Here is a 23,051-nt window from a genome sequence, read left to right as displayed (position 1 = left end):
GGCTGGACTCTTTCGTGGAAGCAGAGAGAACAATTTGCAGCTGTGCTTTTCAAATGAACAGAGATTAGGCCTTAATCATGTCGGCCTTTTTTTGTTCTGCTCTGCAAAAACAAATGACTAGATAACGTAATTGACACGTGAGTACAATTCATTAGCTGGTGTGTGCTCAAAGTCTAAGTGCATCGTGATTGGCTGTTCACTCAATGTGTTGGTGTAATTGACAATTGTTTTTTTTTTCTTTAACCACCTGCTGTGATTTATAAATGAACAGTATTGCAAAATAAAAACATCAAGCAAGTCATGTTTTTTTATTTTTTTCTATAAATCTTTTATTTGATATTGTTCTGATCTGTGTGTATACAATAAGTTGGACACAAACTGTACAATATTTGCATATTATGAATGTAATAGAAACTGAATCTTATTTGAAAGACAGACAGCGCTTGCCATATTTTGCTACCAATTTACTGTCGCTGTACAGAATTAACACCGGTGAGATGCTGGACATCATCTTGCTTTATTAACCGCTCTTAATATTTACCTGAACCTAAAAACAAAAACAAAAAAAACACACACACCATCCAGCATCTCGACCGGTGAAAATCAGTAGCAGAAATGGACTTTTAGCAGGGGTGGGCAAAATTATAGCTAATTCTTGGGGACCACATCCAGCATGACTTTTAAATTTTTTCTATGTGATGTCAATTTAAAAAAAAAAAAAGTACATAAATATGAAGAAATAGCAGTTGAATTCAGAATGGAATCAAATTATTGCAACAAAGTCTCTTGCTGGTGCCCACCCCTTGGCTATAATCTGAATTTTCTTCATATCTCCTACATGATCACATGCATTCGCCCCTACCGCCCCATATCACTGGACCTTTTTTTACAACACGTGCAACAAGTGAAAAAAAAGTCCAAGCAGTGAGAGGAGGTGGGTGGGGATAAGCGCTCCCTCCAGCTTTGACCCAAATGATGCTTGTATATGCATGTAGTAAGGCATTCTTCTGTTGGATGAACAGAGTCAACCTGAAGGAGACAGGCTACATCATGAGCACAGTTGGAAGCGTCACATCCCCCTCGTGTCACTAAAACGTGCCCGCGCTGCTAACTAGCTATGGCTGCATGTCCACGCTAAAACACATGTCCCTGGCAGCGGCACGCGTGAATGAAAATGAAAATGCTAATTCAAGCGGTTGCCCTTTGTGAAGGAAGTAGCGTTGGTGCTCCAACCAAGAAGACGACGCTCACCTTAATTGGGATGTGTGATTAGCACAACCTGGAAAACCCTGTTATATCTGCTTCTGTGCTCCAGACTAATTCTTCTTGAACACATATGAAAGATTTTCAAAAGCAGTATTCGTCCGGATGCTACCCAACAAGCTAACGATTGACAATTCAGAACATTCTTTCCCAATAAAAAGCAAGTACTGCTTGATGACCACAATGTACCCCAATTTTTTATGTATATATGGACTACCGTTCAAAAGTTTGGGATCATCCAGAACAATTTTAAGTATTCCATGGAGACATTCGTTAGCATTCTAACCCAATTAGCAAACACAATGGACCATTCGAAATAGGCCTATGTAGATATTGCATTAAAAAAATCAAATAAATTCAGCTGGAATTGGAATTTACTGATGATGGGTAAATGAAGCTTCAAGATGATTCATGAACCCGTTCTTTTGTTGACTTAGTCCTCTAGATGGCACTCTCTGTTCACCAAAGAGCTGACTTGCCATTTCTTAAAACCCTCACTTTAAACCAACATTGCCATCTAGAGGAGCCAAAGAATACAACAACCGGTTCATGAAGCTTCATTTTCTCCATCACTATCATTTACCACATTAACAATTTATAGATTAGTTTAATGCTATTCTCCAGAAAGTAAAAGTGATTATAGTTATAAAAAAAGGACATTTCTGAGGGACCCCAAACTTTTAAATGTTAGTATATTTATATACATCTATACTATATTTAAATATGATATGGTCGGTCAAATGAAGGTGTGAATTAAACCCTATGAAATGAAAAATGATTGGCCCATGTTGAGAGCTCAGATACACTGGAAAAACACAAAATGTGTGTGAGCTCTGTGGTGGGGGACAGCCAGCTTTAAATCCAGTTTATCCTCCCCCCCCCCAACCGAACTGACAACAAAATGACAACAGACATGATTGTCAGGGCTGCTTTTCTGATCTTTTCCTAGCGCGACACGAGTGCTACAATACACGGAAAAGATCCACATTTGTTTTTTTTCTACAAAAGACAAGCACAACACTCATCAAGGGATGGATGGTCCTCACAGTGGAACGTCACTTTGAGAACATCGCGTGAGCCACACTGGACCGGAGAAATGGCAACATTTGTTCCACAGTGGAACTTGGAAGATCTCAACCGGCCGAGGTTCCACTGTAGAAAGCAAATGGCATCCGATCGGACGATCTACGACAACTTCCCATCGAGACGACAGCAGAAATACACTTGACACATTGCAAGATGACAGTTTTTGTGATACCGATACTAAGCTCCTTGTGATTTAGTCGTCGTCAGAGCGCAAACAATCGAACGATATGACGAGTGAGGGAACGCATTGCACACCGCTGGGCAGATGTTTCGGCTTGTTTTTTGTCTTTAAATTCTGTACCTAGAATTAATAATGGGCAAATGAAGCTTCAAGATGATTCATGAACCCCTTGTTGTGTTTACTTAAACCTCTAGATGGTGCTCTCTGTACACCAAAGAGCTGATTTCTTCAAACCCTCACTTTAAACCAACATTGCCATCTAGAGGAGCCAAAGAATACAACAACTGGTTCATGAAGCTTCATTTTCCCCATCTTTACCTATAATGCAGGGGTGGGCAAACTTTGATGCTGAAGGGTCACATATGACTTTTTAAAAAAGACAGTAGGGCTACATCATTTATTCCTATTCATGTGTTCTGTCTTTCTTTAGGTTCTTTAACACCAGCTCACCACAGATCATCTGCAAACATCATCAATCTGTCCATCACCATAGCAAACAAGATGAGGACCAGAGCCCATCTTAATGAACTTCCACTTCTACCTCTTTCATCACTCCAGCAGCACACCTCAACTCATACATGAACTTTTTTTTCCCATCCTACAACACCGCAACTTGGTACCTTTTTATATCTACAAGCCCTAGAATCCAGCATATTTGTCTTCTTCCAACCACAATGACTCATACTGACAATCATGATAAACATGTCCGTCCATACTGATGGATGTTCATCTGTGAAATGCCCACCCCATACAAGGCGTATCTCCTTCACGGATCACAGTATTGAAACCTTCTAAGCCGGGATAGTTTATAATCAACTACCAGCTCGGTTCACTGATGTCCGAGCAAAAAAAAGCCTGGTCCAATTCCTGAACAGATTGGAGCCATGTTGCTGGTCACAGTGAGGAATCTATTTGGTTTGCTTTCATTGACCACACAAGAAGATAATGCAAGTATTCTTATTGAGGCTTTCTGCACCCATGCCACCATGTTCCAAAATTACCCGCATCTCACAAAGCCATCGTCACATTGTGGCTTGATTGATTTACCCTGTTCACTTTGACCCCTCGACCTTTAAATTCAAGTTCATGGAAAGGCAGCAAGTTATGACACACTGTTCCCTTCAGCTACATTCCACGTGTCCTCCACCATTCCATGTAAACACAAATTTTGTCCCACCTTGTTTTTTTGCTTAGGACTCCAAAAAGGTGAAAGCTCTTCTGTTCTTGCTACGTGGCGACGCAAGCAAATTGCTTCTCGAAGGGCTACGTAAGGGATGAGGTGGTAGCATTCTTTAGGTGCTTGGCAGGGAGGTAGCAACGGAAATCTCTTCTGTATCTGCACAACCATGCAGCTTGGGGGGGGGGTTCATTCGTGTTTTGTGCCCTTAAACCCAAAAAAAAAAAAAAGTGAGATACAGAACGTTGCCAGATCGGATGCATCTTCCAGCATATTTTTTTTTAAATGTATTGCACGGAGCTAGTGTTGTGTAAGGCAAGCATACCGGTAACCGAGCACGAGCAGAGAAGAACAAGCAGGCCATCACATGAAAAAACCAGAGGAGATGACACATCTGTATCATTGTTTGTGTCATTTGAACAATACCCTTTCTGCCCTGGGGGAGGTCACGATGCTGCCACTTCATTTTCTTCCTGTTTGGCCTTCGCCCGCCGACGCCGGTTCTATCTTCTCGAGGGCAATGGGGTGCCAGGTGCGCGCTGGCTTTTGTCGCCATTGGTTGCAGACTTTTCCTAGCCTCTGGTTGTTTGTGGATGGAAAGGGGAAGTGGTGGGGGGGGAGGGAGGGATGGTGTTATGTCTCCTCTTTGTTGGCTTTGTTGACAGGCTTTCCACCGTTCATAACCACTGGCTCGCTGGTTGTGCTTTTGGAAGGCGGGCCCCCGGCGATCTTAGGCGCCGCCTCCCCTACGTCATGCAGTGAAGGCTCTCGGTACATTGCAACTAGGGGGGGGGGGGGGATGACGAGAGGATGGATGACGTAAAAGTAACAACAGTGAAGGAAAGAGAAAAGGAAAAATGTTAAATATTATAATTCATTCACACCTAGTACGACTAAAATCAGTGATGCTGCTTTCCTGGAAAAATGTTAAATTTTATAATTCATTCAAATCTAGTACTACTTCAATCTAGTACGACTAAAATCTGTGATATATATTCCTGGAAAAATGTTAAATATTATAATTCATTAAAATCTAGTACTACTAAAATTAAATATTGAAATTAAATTAATCAAAATTAAAACTAAATATTGTAATTCATTATAATCTAGTACTATTAAAATCAGTGATGCTGCTTTCCTGGAAAAATTCTAAATATTATAATTCATTAAAATCTAGTACTACTACAAACTAGTACTACTAAAATCTGTGATATATATTCCTGGAAAAATGTTAAATATTATAATTCATTAAAATCTAGTACTACTAAAATAAAAAAATTAAATTAAATTAATCAAAATTAAAACAAAATATTATAATTCAATACAATCTAGTACTACTAAAATCAGTACCGTATTTTCCGGACTATAAGTCGCTCCGGAGTATAAGTCGCACCAGCCATAAAATGCCCCAAAAAGTGAAAAAAACATATATAAGTCGCTCCGGAGTATAAGTCGCACTTTGGGGGGCAATTTATTCGACAAAATCCCACACCAAAAACAGTCATGAACGAGCAACAACAGGCTAAACAATAGCAACAACAGGCTAAACGATAGGTATGCTAACGTGACAAATACAAACAAAGAGCTGAGAACGGGCCTGACGTAACATATAGAGTGATTAAGGACAACTATTACATGAATAACATGTTTATAAAACCATCGGTGTCACTCCAATTCATTAAATAGCAACAACAGGCTAAACGATAGGTATGCTAACGTGACAAACACAAACAAAGAGCTGAGAATGGGCCAAATAATAATAAATAATAATAATAAATATAAGGAGCAAAAATAGAGCAAGTGTACATACAGCAGACAGTGGACTTGGATATGGTGCTTTAAAGTGTTAATTGCTTTATTTGATGTTTTCTCTATTTTTTATGTTTTGAATATGTTCAAGATAAAGATATAAAAGCATGTGAAGTGATCAACTATACTAAAAATAACATGGGAAGTGGTCAACTATACTTGTAAGTAAGTGGACTTAATGCTCAAGTAAATATTTGTGAAATAAAACATATATAAGTCGCTCCTGAGTATAAGTCGCCCCCCCACCCAAACTATGAAAAAAAGCGCGACTTATAGTCCGGAAATTACGGTATATACATAAAAAATGACTAATCACATTTATTATTATTATTATTAATATGACTAAAGATAAGATGAAGGTGAGTTACCTTCGATAGGTTTAGGCAGGAAATGAGCAGCTGGTTTGGTTTTTTTCACTCTGTTGCCCTTCATGGCCTGCCCTTCCTTGTTGAGACCCAGGAACCAGGCCCGTCCCGACTCCTTTTGCCTGTAGAGCATGGAGCTGTAGATCACGTAGTAGTTCTCAAACACAGACTCCTTGAATTTGCACTCGGGGGTGAACATTTCCTGTGGAGACAACCAGGAAAAGACATCGTATTATGGAAGCACCGCAACTGTCATTCATAATCTCATGGACCCTTGAGAAAGAAGTCACATAGTTGAGAGGCTCTGACGAACGTGTTCATCTGTTGCTGGTTCTGATGAGCTATTTCATCAACTCGTCAAGTGTTCACATGTTGGCCCAATGTTCAACGCACGTCTGTCTCACAGATTCCATCCTCCAACAAAGTTGTCATTAAAACGCTTCTAATCCTGCTCACAACAAAGAAGTGGCAGCGATAAGAAGGTATGAATCATCTTTTTCCATAAATCGGCACAGATGAACAAACGTGTGAATGAAGTGGCCAGATAAGCTATGTTTGTCTGGGCTTCTTCTTATTGGCTGTTGTGGTCCTCTTGCCAGAACCACAGACACATTGTCATTCAGCTCAGGTCTGCCGGTCCGAGTCTCATAGCAACATGAGGAAGAGAGGCGACAATGTAACCGTGGCAACCAACCAGCGCTGAGAGCGAGGGAGGGAGGGGTAAGTGTGCCGATGTGTGAAGTGGTGCAAGCGTCAGATCAAAAAAAAAAAAAAAAATGTAAACGATAACCACTCAGTAATTTGACATATGCTTTTCCACACAAGATTTTTCTAGAACGTTACCGTGGGAAGTCGTCACGTATTTGATGTACGCACACACACACACTTGTGGCTCGAGGGGACGAACGGAGGGAGACTCAGGAGCATTTGTTCAGCTATGCGACTAAATAATTGGTCGGTGGCAAAACGAGGCAGGTGATGAAGATCGAATGATCTCAGCGGCATGCCACCAACGATCACGCACGGGTGACTGCTCCGATTGGAAACAGTCACAGGATCTTTAGGGGATTGAATAGGTTGTAATACATATTTAGTCTCGACCTCGGGCCAAGATTCATTATTGAAGAAGATGATCTTTTGTGATGCGAGCCGTGCCCGGCTCAAGTTTGCGGCGCGGGCGGGCGGGCGGGCGGTCAGGGAGGCCATGCATCATTCAAAGCTGCTTTTAGAATAAAAGCTGTTTGACGCTCAAGCTGAAGACAGGTGAGTCATTTTAGCGGGTTAGGTCCTGTCATCCTTTCTAAATAGCAGAAGGACAAAAAAGAAATGAATGAAAGAACACAAAGAAAAAGAGGAAAATGAATCACAAAAGCAGCATGACAACAGAAGCCAGAGCTCTGCTTGGAAAAACAGTGGGTGATTCTTTCTCATTTGCTTATCTTATTTTCGCTATTTTTTTCTTTTTTTGCCCCCACATGGTCATGCTGTGGTAAATCTTTGACTTTCAGTACGTTTTGTACTAATGTAATGTTTTTTTAAATTTTATTTATTTTTTTACTTTGGGTTGTGCAAAATGGTGCAAAAAATGTAATTGCAGATTTTTTTTGTTCATTACCGTACCTTTTATGATTTGAACCGTCCATTTGAATTTCATTAATAGTTCCGAAACACAGCACAATAGAATGGCAATGAGTAATGTATACCTCTACCAAGGCCAAACAATCCTAATTAGGATTATTTCACCTTCATAAATACTCCAGGCTTTCATGGTGAGGGATGCATTAATCACCCGAAGCGGTCTCTCCCATACAAAATGTAAATTGATTTTGTATTTGTTTTGTGAACACCGCTAAATAAAATGATAAAAACGAGCCCGAACTGATGTTTGCGGCAAGGATGGGTGGCATCCAAAAAATAAAACGGTGAGGATGCGTGTGGCGACGTCAATCCGAGCAAGCCGTGAATGACGCAAAGGTCACAGGTTGTCCTATCCCTGAGAGATGTGACCGCGGGAGTAAATAGGCTGAAGACACACCGGCTCATCCACTGTGGCCAGATTCCTGCTCGTGATGGATTATAGCAGGAATCGTCTGAAAAAATTATTTTATGTTTTCGAGCGGAGCGGAAGATGGGAATCCACAAACTCCCTGTTGCTTCCCCCTTTGTTACGCTAGCTGGTTCTGTGGCTTGTAAATCAGACAATCAAGCAAGGCTAAATGATTTTGAAAAATGATTTAATTTTTTTCCGCCCTCAATATAGCAATTGCATCTAACATAAGCATTTTTTTTCCAAGGTCACCTTCCAATGTATTTAGAAACACAAATAATAAATTAATATGCAACGGAAAAGTCAATGGCAGATTTATTATAAATAAATGATTACACAAAAAAAAAAAGATAAATGAACCATTGTTTTCATTCATTGCTGTATTGTCTTGACGTGATAGATTTTACGTGAGGCATAAAAATCTCTGTATGCAAGACTGGTGAAATTTTCAAACGTAGTTATTATTCAGACCTGATTTCAAAACGCGCCTTTCATGTTTTCAGGTCATGGAAGTTGTTTTTTCCAGCCCAATGTGTGGGCAAACACACGGGTCTAAGTATTTGCATGCACTGCTCAGTTTGTGGGTGTGTTATTATCACAACACTAATTACCCAAGGGGATTGTGGGTAAACAAATTGTTCCACGGAAAAAGGAGCCACTGAGTGCAATGAAGAGTGTGGAGGAGTGAAGAGTGCCATTGCAGACTGTTTTGGTGTATAATTCTGCTGACAAATAAACTGGTTGCAAGCACAGCCTCGTTGGCGTGGGTAAAAATAGAATTTGTCAATTGCGCACTCTTGCGAAAAGTAAAATTACCGTTTGGTTTAAAGTTGTGTTAGGTGGGATTTTTGAAGATGACATTGAAAAGAAAAAAAAATCACATTCAAGTCAACAGGCGCTTGACGATATTTCGCTGCTCCGTACTTATTCATAAAAATAATTATCCCCCGTCCATTGTCAACAGATGAGAAACCCAATTGTATTAAAATAATGGACTATTTCATTTTCGCAAATAGCATGTAAATGAAAACAAACATTTTAAATGATTGATTACCTTCTTTTCCAACATTAAACCCAATTTAATCTAATAATTATTCAATTTAAGAATAAACTTTACTTACGACTATGCTTCTAGCATCCCTCACGTTCATAAATAAGTTAATTGAAACTCTTTTTGAACAGATAGAAAAAAGTTAGGACGTAATTGAAAACAAACCAGGAAGCGGCAGGTAAGTTACAGGAAATGATACCAAAATAAAAGCATCTACATACACGCAAATCGATTGTATTTCTATCGTTCTTAACGTATCATGAATATGAGTTTTTTTTAAAAATCCCATCACTTCACTTGAGTCTCCTACTGCCTTAAGAAACTAACTTTTATTCTCTTTTTGACATTCACATTCAGTGTGAACATACGTGAGACCGAATGAAATTTTTTATTTTAGTAGTTACACACATCCGGTGAATGGACGGAATCGTTTACAACTGTCAACCGAGGTAGCATTTAGTCACTGTCAGCCACCACATTGCCTGACCATGTGTAAACCTTTTTGACTGAGAAGTTCTACTCCCCCTTTCCGCTTGAAGCAAAGTCAAGTCAATCTCTCCCGAAAAAAAAAAAAAAAAAAACATGGTGAACGCGCACGAGACAAGCGACAGGCACGTCGGGGATATTTCAGACTCGAATTACACACGCAAACGGGCCGGGCGTATTTTCTGTCAGTCGGTACTTGACCCGGTTGGGGGATAAACACAGGGTCAGCCAAAAACCTCTTGTCATCCTCTTTCTGCAAAATGAGCGATTTCGAAGTGTTGCAAATGACATTGCTCTGAATGGAATCACCTGCACACTTGCTTCATTTTGTACATAAATCGAAAAAAAATCAGCAGAAATGCAGAAAAATAATGGGAAGTTACAATAACAGGGCCTTTGCAATATATCCACTAAGTGTAACATATGATTTGAATGGAGTACTGTTTCTATTCAATTGTGGTACAATCTATGAATTGTGTCATTCGAATAACCAAAAAAAAAAAAAAGCATGCAAACGCACACGTATATATAAATAAACAATTTTCACATCATCTCCTCTTTAACCATTAAATAATTGATAATCATTTTTGTTTTTCTCTTGGCTTGTCTGTGGCTCCAATGAGATTGCATTCCATATTGCATCGAAGTTCTTTGACTTTTAATTCCCCATTTGAGACTGCGCCACAAGATTCTTTCGCCTCTTCTTGCAATTTGTTAATGATGTGCAGCAGACTTTGTTATACATGGCTGCACGGTCCTGTGTGTGTGCGTGTGTGTGTGTCGCAAGATATATTGCAATAAAGAATAATAATATATATTTAAAAAAAAAAAACACACAAGCTCACAGTTTCTCAAGCCATGACTTTGCAGGTTCAAGCTAAAACAACTAGCACAGATGAGTATACTTCCAAATCCTATCTTCAGATAACTGGCACAAATGCCTTCAAAGCCATGAGCAGAATTTAAAAGTATACATTTGTGAAATACTATATCGATTTATTACCGACAGTCTCTTGTCTGCATTGTGTGTTGGCTGTGTAGTTTACGCTCTGTAATTTTGTTTAGACAACAATGATTCTAATCCCGCAAATCCACTTCAGGCAGCCTCGGCTCCACGTTCCTTTCCAAAATAAGTGACTCTGTTATGAATGAAGTGTTTATCTCATCATTTTAGAGACCAGTGATACAGAAAATAATTTATCCTGGTCAGTCTGGATGCAAGGGGGGTGAACATTTCCTGATATGAAGATTTTTTTTGTGCATCATTTAAAAAAAATGCCCAGAAGGATCCGAACAGTAGTGATAGTCAATAAATATAGCAAGATAGTCAATAAATTAGGTACACTGAATGGACACTTGCTTTGCTCCGCCCCGATTGCCATGGTGACAAAATCCATCCATACTCAGCGATTGCATGAAACACTCATGTAAAATGTGCACTTATTTTTCATCCTTTGTGTATTTTGACAGAAAATCACAGACATTCACTTTAGTAAGACACCTGGGAGTTGTTCCAAATCGAAATATATACATCATATTTGTGTGGCATGCTTACCGAGGAGTAGAGATGACCCTCTCCGTTCATGGCGATATAGAGACCGGTCTTTACTGATTGGATGGCCACCACTCTGAGTCCCACTGGAATTAAGTTGAACAGAGCTGGAGAAAAAAAAAAAAAAAAAAGGTTGGTAAATAAAATAAAATAAAATAAAATAAAATAAAATTAAATTAAATTAAATTAAATTAAATTAAATTAAATTAATATTATTTTGAAGAAATCCTACATCTGGTTCTCTTTTACACATTTTTCCAGCCCGCTTTACAGAAGCCATCTCTTCAATTGCACATTTGTACGTTTCTTCAACATCGATACCAATGAATGTCAATCAATCCTGACCTCAACCCCATCAAACACCCTGAAAGTAGAACATCAGCAACCTTGCAATTATTTTCCTCAACGAGTACACTTTGCAACCTTGTCGAACGTCTTTCCAGAAGAGCGACAAGGGAACTCCATTTTCTTCCATGTTCCTTTGCCATTCGTCTTAACGCTTCTGTCTCCAGAGTGTATCTTTCGTGAAAGTCGCTCTCTGTTGTGCCGCGAATGATACATGTGTGCGTACAATCACAAGTAGAAGCTATGATGGAAAGCTTGACAGCAGATGACTCTTTTTGCAGTACGTCGTCCTTCCAATCAAGGCTTGATTACGGAAGGGAAGGCAGAGTCCTCATTAATCAAGACTGCTTCCAAGTGCTTTTTAAATCGCTCCGAGGCCAACGCACACAACATTGAGCGCAAGGAATAAATGCGTGAAATGTGCAAAGGTGATCATCCGTAGCAAAAAATGCTTCCAGTTGATTAGAAGAGAAAATTAAAGCTACAAGTGATTAAAGCAAAATTCTCAACATGATCATTTTGTTTGTAATTGGCACAAATGGCTGCTTCAAACCAAAATGGCCATTTTCATTTTATCCATGTGTTCTTGAGAATTTTTCACGCGTCCTATTATGTTGGATGTCCACCTAATTTTGTCAAATTTTTTCGTACCTTTCGGGGAAGAACGCAAGTAGGACAGTTTTACGTCATGCCCCCATATATGATATAGCAATCTCAAAAACATGGCAAGGGTCTCTGAAATCAAAATAATTTATCGAAAGAAGAATAAAAAGCAGCATGTTGGTGTTTGCAAACTTACAGGAGTTGGTGCTGTCGTCTTTGGTCCCATCCAGACTTCCATCCTGGCCCATCTGGAGATAGAAGCCTTGCCTGCAGAACAACCTGGTCACTATGCCCTTCAGCTGCGGTTCTAAGGAGAAAAACAAAGGGAAAAGATAAACACGATCCAATACAAGAGCTATATGAATGAGAATATTTTTGAAATATGCTTATTTATTGCGTTACGTTTGCAGGTGAGTTGGATTCCTCCCCCCCTCCCCTCCTGGATTGGTTGCTAGCCAATCAAAAAGCTCATTTGGGAAAACGAAACATATTGAACCTCTTTTGATCAATTGGAATTTTTGCTCATCTGCAAATCTCTACTAATATGTTCAGTTAAAAAAAATAATGACTCCGATTGGTTATGACCAGTTCCGAGTTTTGTCGAAGGCCCGTTTGAGATTCAACGTGAGCAAAGCGACAGTCTCGACGCCCCATCCTGAGGGACTTCCTGGACCAGTCAAGCACATCAAATCCATCACAGGCTTCTCCGAGTAATCCTTCCTTCACTGGTAATTGTTCCGCTTGAAAAACTTTGGTCAGGATCAAAAGAAATGTTTTCAATCAGAGATTCAAAATTGATAAATGGCCGCACCCACTTTTCCAAAACATACTGGGAATCCCCTTTGAGAGCGTAAGGGTGAGGCACGGAGACAAAAACTCAAGCTGACCCAGTTAGGGAGAGAGGGCAAGGGGGGTGGGGGTTCCATCTTTGTGAGGGCTCCATTTTGTGGAGGGAAGACGAGGTGTGTCGCTTGACAACAAAGTCGGCGCGGCGCTTGGAAATGAATGCGGCGGGCATTCAAACCATATCAACATAAAAGGCTCCGTTTGATTGCTTGGATTATGATGACAGCAATGTACATAACCACAAAAAATGGGACTTTCAAAGAGGACGGAGGACGATATGCAACCTTGCGCTGCTGTCAAGGTCACGCTTTGTGCACCGCTTCAATTTGGGATCTTTCATTGAACGTCTGACCGGCAAGCCCCCCCTCGGCCCACTTGTGTCATCATAGTGGAAACGTTAGCGAGCTAAACGGGCTATTCATGAACTCGGTTTAGATTTGAATCACACTTTGATGATGGATGGGTGCTGCATAATTGATCAAAATAAATACCGCCAGGGGAACAGCATCAAATTTCAACATCCACTTTTAAAAAATAAAATAAAAAATCCTTCACGTTGACCATCATTCTTTCCACAGTCGCCAAGGTGATATTCCCTTTTCTTCCCAGCATCCCCATCCCCAGTCTGTTACTAGGGAAATTCCCATCCTCGCGTTTCCATGACAACCGTCTCGTGATTCCAGAGTGTTCCAGTAGAGGGGTATTCCCCCATACACACAATCACATACATACGCACGTGCACAACACGCACACAATGTGGTGCGCTAATCCGTTGAGCTCTTGTGATAGTTGGACACGTCACACTGTCATTGTTCATTTGAGCCTCGATATACACACACACACGCACACACACACACTGCATTTTGAATGATGACACATGACTTCAGCATGGTTATTCCACCATCACAAATGAGAGAACCAGGAACATCAAATGCCTGAACCATCTTTGACTTCAAGTCTCACAAAGCACACTTGGCACACTTGACAATAACGCAAGGCGGTGGCGAGCGCTTCAGTCCGCCATCGATTTGCCATACCTGCATGTTATCACGCATCGATTTCAAGTCGGGGGAAACAGTGGACGGAAAGCCTGTCCATCAGAGGGAGGACATTTGGAGAAAAAATCAAGGTGATGGAACTGGCCTCTACTATATAATATGACAATATCAATTTGCAAATTGTGCATGCTCCAAATAAACTTGGGAAAGCCCTGACTTTTATTCTCAGTTAAATGATCTGAAATGAAGATTCCACTCAAGACGTACGATACATCAAACAGCGGCCGACTCGCCCTTCTGATATGAGATTTCAGAAAACCTCTGGATGGCTGTTGTCAAGTTGCACACAAACACTGCCAAGCTTTGTGTGTGTGTGTGTCTGTGTGTGTGTGTGTGTGTGTGTTGGGGGTGTTGGCTGGAGGGAGTGATGGAGCGATCTGAGGCAGAGGGAGGATTAACGTGACACCAAATGGATGCAGGAGGTGGGGATGTACAAATCAAAGGATGAGAAGGTACGTTTGAATCAAATTCAAGTAAAAAAATGTGACGCTGTGACAACAGAGAAAACAAATCCCTTGCTTCTCTTGAGTCCAAACTGGCCCCGTTAACATGACACCGAAGCAGCCCCTGCTCTTTTTTTTTTTTTTTTTTTATATCTGCCCGTGAGTTCACCTGCTGACAGTCGGACCGCGCACCTTTGACCTCTGCGTAAACAAAAGCAAACACTCAACGCAAAAAATATCATTTCCAAATAAAAGCAAATTTGTACAGGCATTTAATGAGTAAGAGAGAAAAGAGAGAGGCGAGACAGAGAGCAATGTGTGCCTTCAATAATGGATGTGTTCGGAAACTAGTGAACCATATAGGGCGCTACAAGACACGACTGTGCGTGTGCGCGCGAGCGAGCGAGCGCGCTTGTGTGTTCGCGACAGAGACAAATGAGCCCAATCTGTCAGTCTGGCTTCATGCAAAAAAAAAAAAACTAGGGTGTGCGCGCATGTGTCCAAATAATGTGCACGTAAACGCACATTTCTGTCTGTCTGTCGAGCCGCGTGCACGTGTAACTACATGTACGTGTCTGGGTGAATCAATGCGTGTCCACGCGCACCTTGTCTCCGTAGCCTTCTCTTCTTTAAGCCAAATATCCGGACTTTGGAGAAGATGTCGACGAGGTTCCCGTTGCACAAGCCCTGCTTCTTGCCGGGGCTCTTCCGTCGCCGGTGAGTGGTCGGGCGGTGGGCGTGTTGCTCTCTCGCCTGCCGCTTCTGGCGGATCAAACCGCTGGCGATGGCCGCTGCCATGTCCCCGCCGAGACAGCCGACACAAAAGCAGAGCCGTCTCCGCCCGCGTCCCCGGCGGTCTCGTCACGATCGCTTGCCTTCTCCGTATCGGATCGCAAACGATACCGCAGCCCACAGTCGCGGCGGCTCTGCCGGCTACAACGGCCCCATCACTTCAGAGTCGTTGCGCGTCGCGTCACGGCCACGGGCCATTGGCTTCAAAACGCACAGCGGTTTACCTGTCCGTCACGTCCCGCTGCCCCGCCCCGCCCCGCCTGTCAGCAGCGCTTTATGAATGCCACCTGCGCTTCATTGAGCTGCCTTGCCGCTGCTGCACCTCCCCATGGCCGACACCCGAAGCAAAAGCGACACAATCCCGAGACCACTTGGGCTACAAAACGTCCGTGTGTGTTGCGCTGAGTGGGGCGCGAGGCGCGCGTGCAGCCGCGAGCCGCTCCAGGTGTGTCAAACAACCGTGAGGCACGCACAGTCTCGCCGGAAGTTAAGTGTTTGGACTTTCAAAATTAAACAAATCGATGAGAAAGTACATCACACACACGGGCTTGAAATAAAAGGTACGCGGGGGCACGTTCATATTAAAACGTTCCATTTCCCACTTCTCATTACCCCTTTTTTTACTATTAGTCTTTGGCACCTACTAAACCGAAATGATTTTTTACTCATGGGTCTCTATCAATTTGTGCTCGTGGCAGTTCTTATGCTGCAGATTAAAATGCAGGCTTGGCTTCCTCATTTTGCCAAAATTCCCAAAACATGTTGAAAAACTCTAAATTGTCCTTAGGTGTGATTCTGAATTGGCTCTTGTTTGTCTACGTGTGCCCTGCAATGAGTTGATGACCAATCCATACCATAATCCAAAAAATCAGGCAAAGGCTCCACAGCCCATTTGCGATCTTATAGTGAGGATAAGAAGTATATAAAAATTAAAGAAGGCTTCTATTTTACACAAGAGCTGCACGTATTTACCATGAAGACACTATGTAAATGCCTGACGGGGATACTTTGAAAACGTTTTATTTTGAAAGCAACAAAACGGATGCTACAGTGATTATCCAAGGTCTGCTTTGACGCAGCTTGTTGAGCTGTGGACTCTCAAGAGTGTTGCTGAAGCCATGCGCCCAGCGTGCATGACAACAGCTGGTCATCAGAAAACAAAATCCAAAATGAATTTTATAATTCGTTTATATTTTCTCTCTTCTATATTTACTTTTTTTAATTTCTCTTCTGTATAATTCGATATTTTCTCTTTTCTCACGCATCAAAAATCAGTTAAGATGTTTAATTTTAAGGTTTAATTTCCAATCTTGAGTTTTTTTGTTTATTTATTGTAATTCCTAAATTAAATTGTAAATGTTAATCGCTCTCTATATTCATATTAGCGACTACAAATCTCAAATTAAATTGACATGCTCTATTAATGTGCATGTGTCAGTCCGCATTCTTGCTCTTTTTTTCCCCCAACTTAAAAAACCCCGAAACAGTTGCACCACTCGTGAATGCAGCTTGTGAGACTCGCCTAAAAGCAGTTTAAAAATGCAGGCGAAGTGCTGCTTGTACCCTTTCAAAGAGTCTAATCTTATCTGGGACACAATTGGACTCCTCTCATACATTATTTCCTCACACGTGGCGGCCATGGTTAGGTCATAAGCCTCTCTCAATAATAACCCCAACACGTCAAACGTCTTCTACATCTTTCCGGCTGCTCATAAAATCCGTCTAGCTCGAAAAAAACGCTTCAGCACCATGGACAGCCAAAACCACAATTACTTTAAAGACCACTTGAGGGCGCCAGAGTACATATAAACACGATGGCTTGGCAACGGCTGGAATGCAACCCGTTTATCGTCTAGCTTTCATAACTAATAAAATCCGTCAATGTCGATGATTTGCATAATGTTATTTTGTCCTCCAATTAAAGGTTCATTTTTCAACCCAGTAATATCCTGTCCTCATTATGTTTATCCACTTTCAGAACTCGACTTTATCTGCTTGATGACAATAATAAGCTATTCATGTAGACACATCTCATGCAAAAAAAACAATTGCACACTAAAACAGACTAGAAACACACGCACACGAGAAACACTCAGCCTTCATTACTATTCAATGACATTGTCTCATCTCCCATTCAGACGACAGCGACACCGCTCTTTTCGTCATCCTCTCCGGCTGCACCGGTAGAATGGCGCCCCCTATCGACTATTTCTCAGAATGGTGCATACAGGGAAGAGACAGCTCGTGCATGGGTGTTCCCCCACACTGGAGGAGTGTGAGGATCGCCACAGTGACGCGAGTAGGGTGAGTCATAATTCGCAGACATCCGCCCACACGCGCGCGCAGCTTCACACAAGCACCGGGGGAAGTCCACCGTTGCCACGGTGACAAGTGACGCAGGGGAGTGACGGAGGATCGATCGCACTCGCTGAATGCTGAAAGGATGCACGCTGACGCAAAAACGCATGGATTTTTTTCTGTCCGCGTGTCTCCTCTGCTGTTTCCTTTCCTTCTCTCCTAGTGTCATCTCCTTTCCTTGTATCCCATCCTGCTCCTCTGCCTTCTCTCACAACATTACCAGCCCAGTAAGCAGGAAGAGACACATTAAATTATTCATCTCATGTTTTTTTTGTCCTTCTGTTTCTTCTTCAGTCTCTTCCCCTTAGTCTTTGCATTTCTCACAACGCCCAGATAAAAACTTTACAAACAAGCAGAGGTCTCAAATCCAAAATCAAATCCTACGTCATTTTATTGAGGGAAAGTTAAGTCACAAAGTTAAGACCTGTGCTCAGTCCTCGAGGACAGGACCCGGACAACTATGCTATTTCTTCTGAAATTGAGGAGCCTCAATTGAAACCAGAAGCATTCTAATTAAAGGAATAGCCAACCTTAGCAGCAGCAGCACAACTCAAATGCCTTTGGTCCGATTTTTGTAGGATTATGATAATTCTTCACGTCCATTTCTAAAATATTCTGAGAGATTCGTCGTGTTTTGTTTATGCAGCCAGATTACTCTCCAAACATAATGCACACAAATAATAACACAAACTTGACATTTTGTAAGGTGTAAGCTTTCACTAATGATCGAATCAATCGTCAAGCAAGAGAAATTTGTGTCGTAGCGATCCCGTATTCATCTTTTACCCGGCCGGGAAAAAAAACAATCCCTTACCTGGCTCCGTTTGATTTAAAGCCGCTCGTATGCGCCTCTCTGCAACTTTGAGGATAAACTCAAAGTCCATGGCTGCCACAAACAATGACTGACCGCAACATACTTTGAAAAAGTCCCTCTTAAGGCCTCACACAAACACGCGGTGATGTCATACAGGGCTGTCATCGGGCATAAGGTGAAGTTATGAGTGACAGCCTGGACAAAGCAAGCCCCCTCCGTCCCTCCCCACACCTTGACGCCATCATTGTCAACACTTTTATCTCAGCAAGTTGACACTGCAGAATGTTTTATAATACTAAGTAATAATCCAATGTGTTTTATTAAGGGTCAAAAAGCTCCCCGTGGTGGTAAGGCATCGACAAGGATTGAAACGGAGAAGATGGAGGATCTGAAAGTGCCGGCATGTTTCCCAGCTTCTTATCACCGCGTCAGTGAAAACACCTCCTTGTGGAGCCTTTGATGGCTCGCCGCCCTGGGGAACATAACACTCAGCACTCTCTCCTGCTCTGACACAAACTTGTCACACACACGTAAGATTATAGCGTCCGCTCGTTCTCATAGACTGCAAACGCACTCGGAAAATCCCTAAAGTGAATTCTGTCTTTAAAAATTCTCTCGCTAGGTGCAATTAAGCAAGAAAAGAGGATCCATGCTGAAGAACCTCTGGAGTTCATTATAAACTTAGAGATGTGCTTATGGTGGTCGAATTACGTATATGAGATGACCTCGACCGTGTGTGTGTGTGTGTGTAGGATGTACAGAGCAAGTACAACAAAGTCATGCTGTTTTTTCTGCAGAGTCAGGCTGCTTGGACAAATGAATGAGCTCACTGACACACACACACATGCACTCATGCTAACTCGCATAGAGGACACTCATCACCGCAGCAGCAGCCTGAGCAAATTTAGCAAAGCTGCAGGAAATGTTTGCAATCAAATCTGATATTTGTCAGCATGCAAAGCAAACACGGAGGGAGGGGGGGGGGGGGGGATCTTTTTGGTTGCAAGAGCCAAAGCTGGCAGTAAGCCCATTGCTAAATGCGTGGGTGTTTGAATAAAATATGAAAACACGTCGCCTTGATGGCAACTCTCCATAGAAGGCAAGGCAGCATGTGCACAGATAGCACCGCGGGCTATAAAAGGGCTCATCTTCAATCTAGGTCGCACCACGTGGGATGCACGACACTGACTTAGATGGTACCTTTCCCAATGAATGGTACCATTTCTAGTTGGTCAGGATGATGGTGCCAGGTCATGATGGGCAAATGAAGCTTCAAGATGATTCATGAACCCGTTGTTGTGTTTACTTAGACCTCTAGATGGCACTCTCTGAAAGCCCACCCGACTTGCCATTTCTTAAAAGCCTCACTTTAAACCAACATTGCCATCTAGAGGAGCCAAAGAATACAACAACTGGTTCATGAAGCTTCATTTTCCCATCACGAGCATGTGGAGAACAAGCAAACTCTACATAGGAAGGATTGAAACATCCTGAAAAGTGTGAGGCTCATCGCTGTGCCCGATTTATGATTGTTTTCATTGTTTGATGTTATTTATGTACAGCACTTTAATTCAACTGTGGCATTCTTCAAAGTGCTCTCGAAATGAAGTGAAGTCAGTATGAGATGCTTTATGTTCCATTTTTATTTATGCATAGCACTTTGTTTTAATTGTTTTTTTCTTTTTAAGTGCTCTATCAATAAAGTTGAAGTAAGCTGAGGTGAACATTTTAAACCTCAAGTTTAAGGCTTCAATTTAAGCTGAGATGCAGGTTGCACTTTCTTCGAGGGGTACGTTTGGAAATTCGCACTAAGCACTGTGCACGACTTTCCGAACGCACCGGTGTGTGTTATGTTGTGTTGTGTTGTGTTGTGTTGTGTTCCCATCTCACACTTCCAGACGTGCCTAAAGTCAAAGCGCCGATCACTGACCGATCAGAACGGCAAAAGCGAACAATGAATCTCTGAACGCGCACTAAGCAAACATGATAACAAAATTAAGGCAGCAGTCACACATCGGTGACAAAATTGAAAATTAAAGACCAAAAAGGAGAAAAGAAAGCGAGACAGCAGTGAGTGTAATATGTTACTTTGTATTTTTTTTTCCCTCTTATCTCGCCTACCTGCCAACAATGGCTGAACAAATAGCAGTTACCATCCTAGCATTCGAAAGATGTGACTTTTGAATCGCACTTTTCAACAATACTTTTAAAATGATCAATCTGCCAAGATGATTGACTTGTGTCATACTTGGTTTTAATTTCTGGCTTCGCACACAGCTATGTAACTTATTTGCCAAGTTCAGACAGCATTGCTTTTATTTTTTAATATTAAACATTCTGAAGTAATGCTGTAACTTAACACATTTATTGATGTGAATAAGTGTATCCTCCATATAATAAATATGGATGCATAAGTTGGATTTGTTTTAACTGCAGCAGTATCAGCATAATTTAAGTATACTATTCATTTATTTAAACTTTTACTTAGGATTACAGAAAACACATACAGGACTGTCTCAGAAAATTAGAATATTGTGATAAAGTTTTCTGTAATGCAATTAAAAAATGTCATACATTCTGGATTCATTACAAATCAACTGAAATATTGCAAGCCTTTTATTAATTTCATTCTTGTTTTTTAATTGCATTACAGAAAATAAAGAACTTTATCACAATATTCTAATTTTCTGAGACAGTCCTGTACATTTTGGTCCAAGCACTAACTACTTTCTTGTCCTGCCTTCACGCGTACTTCAAATGTAGCCAACTTTAAGATGAATATAATCATCCCTGCACCCAACCCAAGCAGCATCTGTCTTAAATCAGCGCAAAGGAGGCAGAATTGCTGCATGGCCGGAAGAAAAAGTTGACAGCAACACTGTTAGATTTTGTGAAGTCAGCAGCTTGAGCCTGACAAGCTCTGATGAGCGCAGCATCGGCACTGTGTCTCCCGGGGGGCGGGGCGGGGAGATGGAGTCGCACAAACACATTCAAACTGACAGTGAGCGTGGAAATAAAGCTGCACCGCTTATAGACAGCTGAGTGGGGCCCGAATGGCCGAATACTGCATAAGACTTGCTTTTCTGCAACATCACTGCCACACGCACTTTTTGTGCACCCACTGCCACTATATTAGGGTATCCCCCCCCCCCCCCTCGTCCACACACACACACACACCGTCCTCCCTCCTTTGTACTTGCTGCACAACTGCAGAGAAAACAGCAGCAGCAACCAGTAGACTAGTCGGGCACGCAACCTAAAGTCTCCCCACACGCTCACATTCCAACTCACCAGTTGGGTTCTTGTTTTTCTTGAGGCTCCTGCCACAAAGACACTGCAGCATATGCGATCCTTTGCTGAAAATGTTGTTCCAAATAAACCGCATGGATTTGGCCGACAAGGGGGAGGAGTAGGAAGGAGAACAGGAGGTGGGAGACGAGACGCGCACCGGATGCGGCAGCCTAAATTTCTGCCACCGCATGGGGGCCGACCCGCCCCCCTGTTTGCATGCCAGCGGAAACGGCCAGCTGTTGGGCTCAGTTTGACTGTGCTTGCCTCCGCCAATCTGCACCATAGAAAGGAGTAGAAGAAGCAAGCCCGGGCCGTCGCCCGGTTCCTCGCCCGCTTCAATGTATTTCTCCTTGCCGTCCTTCCTGCGCGCTTGGAATAGAACGAGCTCCGCTTCGGGCTGCTGGAGAGGCTGCTGGTGGCGCCTAGCAGCCGAGGAGGAGGATTGGGAGGAGGTGGCGAAGGAGGTGGCGGAGGAGCGGTCGCTTCTGCTGCTGCTCCTCCTGCTGCCGCGCTCCCGCCGCGGCGTTAAGAGCCTCCGAGCGCTCCTCTTCAAATGGCGTCGTCGTGTGCCGCGTGGCGCGGGGAGAGGAGCGGACAGGCATGTGGCGGCGCTAGTGGGAAGTCGGTGGTACGCGGCAGCTGTCGGCTTCTGCACAAAAAAACATTGCATATTAGTGACGGAGGGATGGCAGGGCTCCGTGCGTCCGGGGGTGGGGAGGGGGGCGCGTGGAGGAGAGAGGGTGGGCGGGATGCGGATCCCGGGTGTCCGTCAGCAAGTCGCTGGCATCTTTGTATCAGGAGAGCAGGCAACAACTGCAGCAGGGAGGTGCTTGCCAAAGGCATGCATGCACACGAGCGACCACACACACGCTGGATGCACAATCCTCCCTCCAGCAGCACTGGTCCTTCTCTCTCACGGAGAGGAATCACTGCAGGGAATCTCTGCACTGTCCCACTGCGCTGAAACCCCCCCTGGCTGCCCCCCACCCCACCTCCCCGGTAAAAAATCCTTGTGAATATTTGATCCGTCCTCCGGCCTCCACTTCTCAATAATCCATAAAGTCCCGAAGCGCAGAGGTTTTGCTCCTGCCGCCTGCTCTCTCTCTTCCCGTTGCGGGAGCTGTTGCGATCAAGTGGCTCGTAAGGGAGCTCGTGGGCGCCCTCAGCTGAGACAACCGAAGGAGAAGTGCACCGAGATGCTTTAAGCAATCAGTCAAGGGGTGGAAGCGAGAAACCACTTCATGATATCCGGTGCGCAACCTTCATAATAAAATATTTGACGCGCAAACGTTCCACAGGGTTGGTGAAGTATCGACTGTGACGTCAATATATTCTATCCGAAATTCCCTTAGTCCAGACAGACACTTTCTCCAAGCTTTTTTTGATATTATTTGTTAAATAATTTCATCACTGCAACCCGATTTACCATTGGTTGGGTTTCCTCTGCCAATCAGAGAGAACGCAAGAGGAAAAATTGTGCACCC

The 23,051-nt window shown here is 42.7% G+C and overlaps 1 protein-coding gene across 3 annotated transcripts; it reads right to left on the bottom strand.

The window, feature by feature from the left end:
- Positions 1-303: 303 nt before the first annotated feature.
- On the bottom strand, positions 304-22,767 carry LOC125988577 (fibroblast growth factor 14). 3 transcript variants are annotated; one of them, XR_007488408.1, is made up of 6 exons: positions 21,568-22,767; positions 12,162-12,272; positions 11,021-11,124; positions 5,885-6,083; positions 4,134-4,489; positions 304-3,914 (listed from the first exon to the last, which is right to left on the bottom strand). XR_007488408.1 is itself a non-coding variant. In XM_049753919.1 (5 exons), exons 1-5 carry the CDS (start codon positions 22,235-22,237, stop codon positions 4,341-4,343), a joined length of 1,233 nt encoding a protein of 410 aa, XP_049609876.1. In that variant the 5' UTR covers positions 22,238-22,767; the 3' UTR covers positions 304-4,340. The 3 variants fall into 3 exon arrangements, 2 of the variants coding, with proteins under 2 accessions (XP_049609876.1, XP_049609877.1); XM_049753919.1 differs by having other exon boundaries at positions 304-4,489; XM_049753920.2 differs by lacking the exon at positions 21,568-22,767 and adding an exon at positions 14,918-18,484 and having other exon boundaries at positions 304-4,489.
- Between the last annotated feature and the right edge of the window lie 284 nt (positions 22,768-23,051).

This window comes from Syngnathus scovelli, chromosome 2 (assembly GCF_024217435.2).
Source record: "Syngnathus scovelli strain Florida chromosome 2, RoL_Ssco_1.2, whole genome shotgun sequence".
NCBI classification, from domain to species: Eukaryota; Metazoa; Chordata; class Actinopteri; order Syngnathiformes; family Syngnathidae; genus Syngnathus; species Syngnathus scovelli.
Note: the sequence above shows the minus strand (reverse complement) of the source record. Positions and strands in the feature narration are given on the sequence as shown.

Excerpts from the sequence above, each read along its gene's own strand:
- LOC125988577 (XM_049753919.1), bottom strand. The coding sequence starts at position 22,237 with ATGCAATGTTTTTTTGTGCAGAAGCCGACAGCTGCCGCGTACCACCGA. Across the intron at positions 11,125-12,161 it reads AGACGACAGCACCAACTCCT|CTCTGTTCAACTTAATTCCA; the intron begins GTAAGTTTGCAA and ends TTTTTTCTCCAG. Across the intron at positions 4,490-5,884 it reads CCTGCCTAAACCTATCGAAG|TTGCAATGTACCGAGAGCCT; the intron begins GTAACTCACCTT and ends CCCCCCCCCTAG.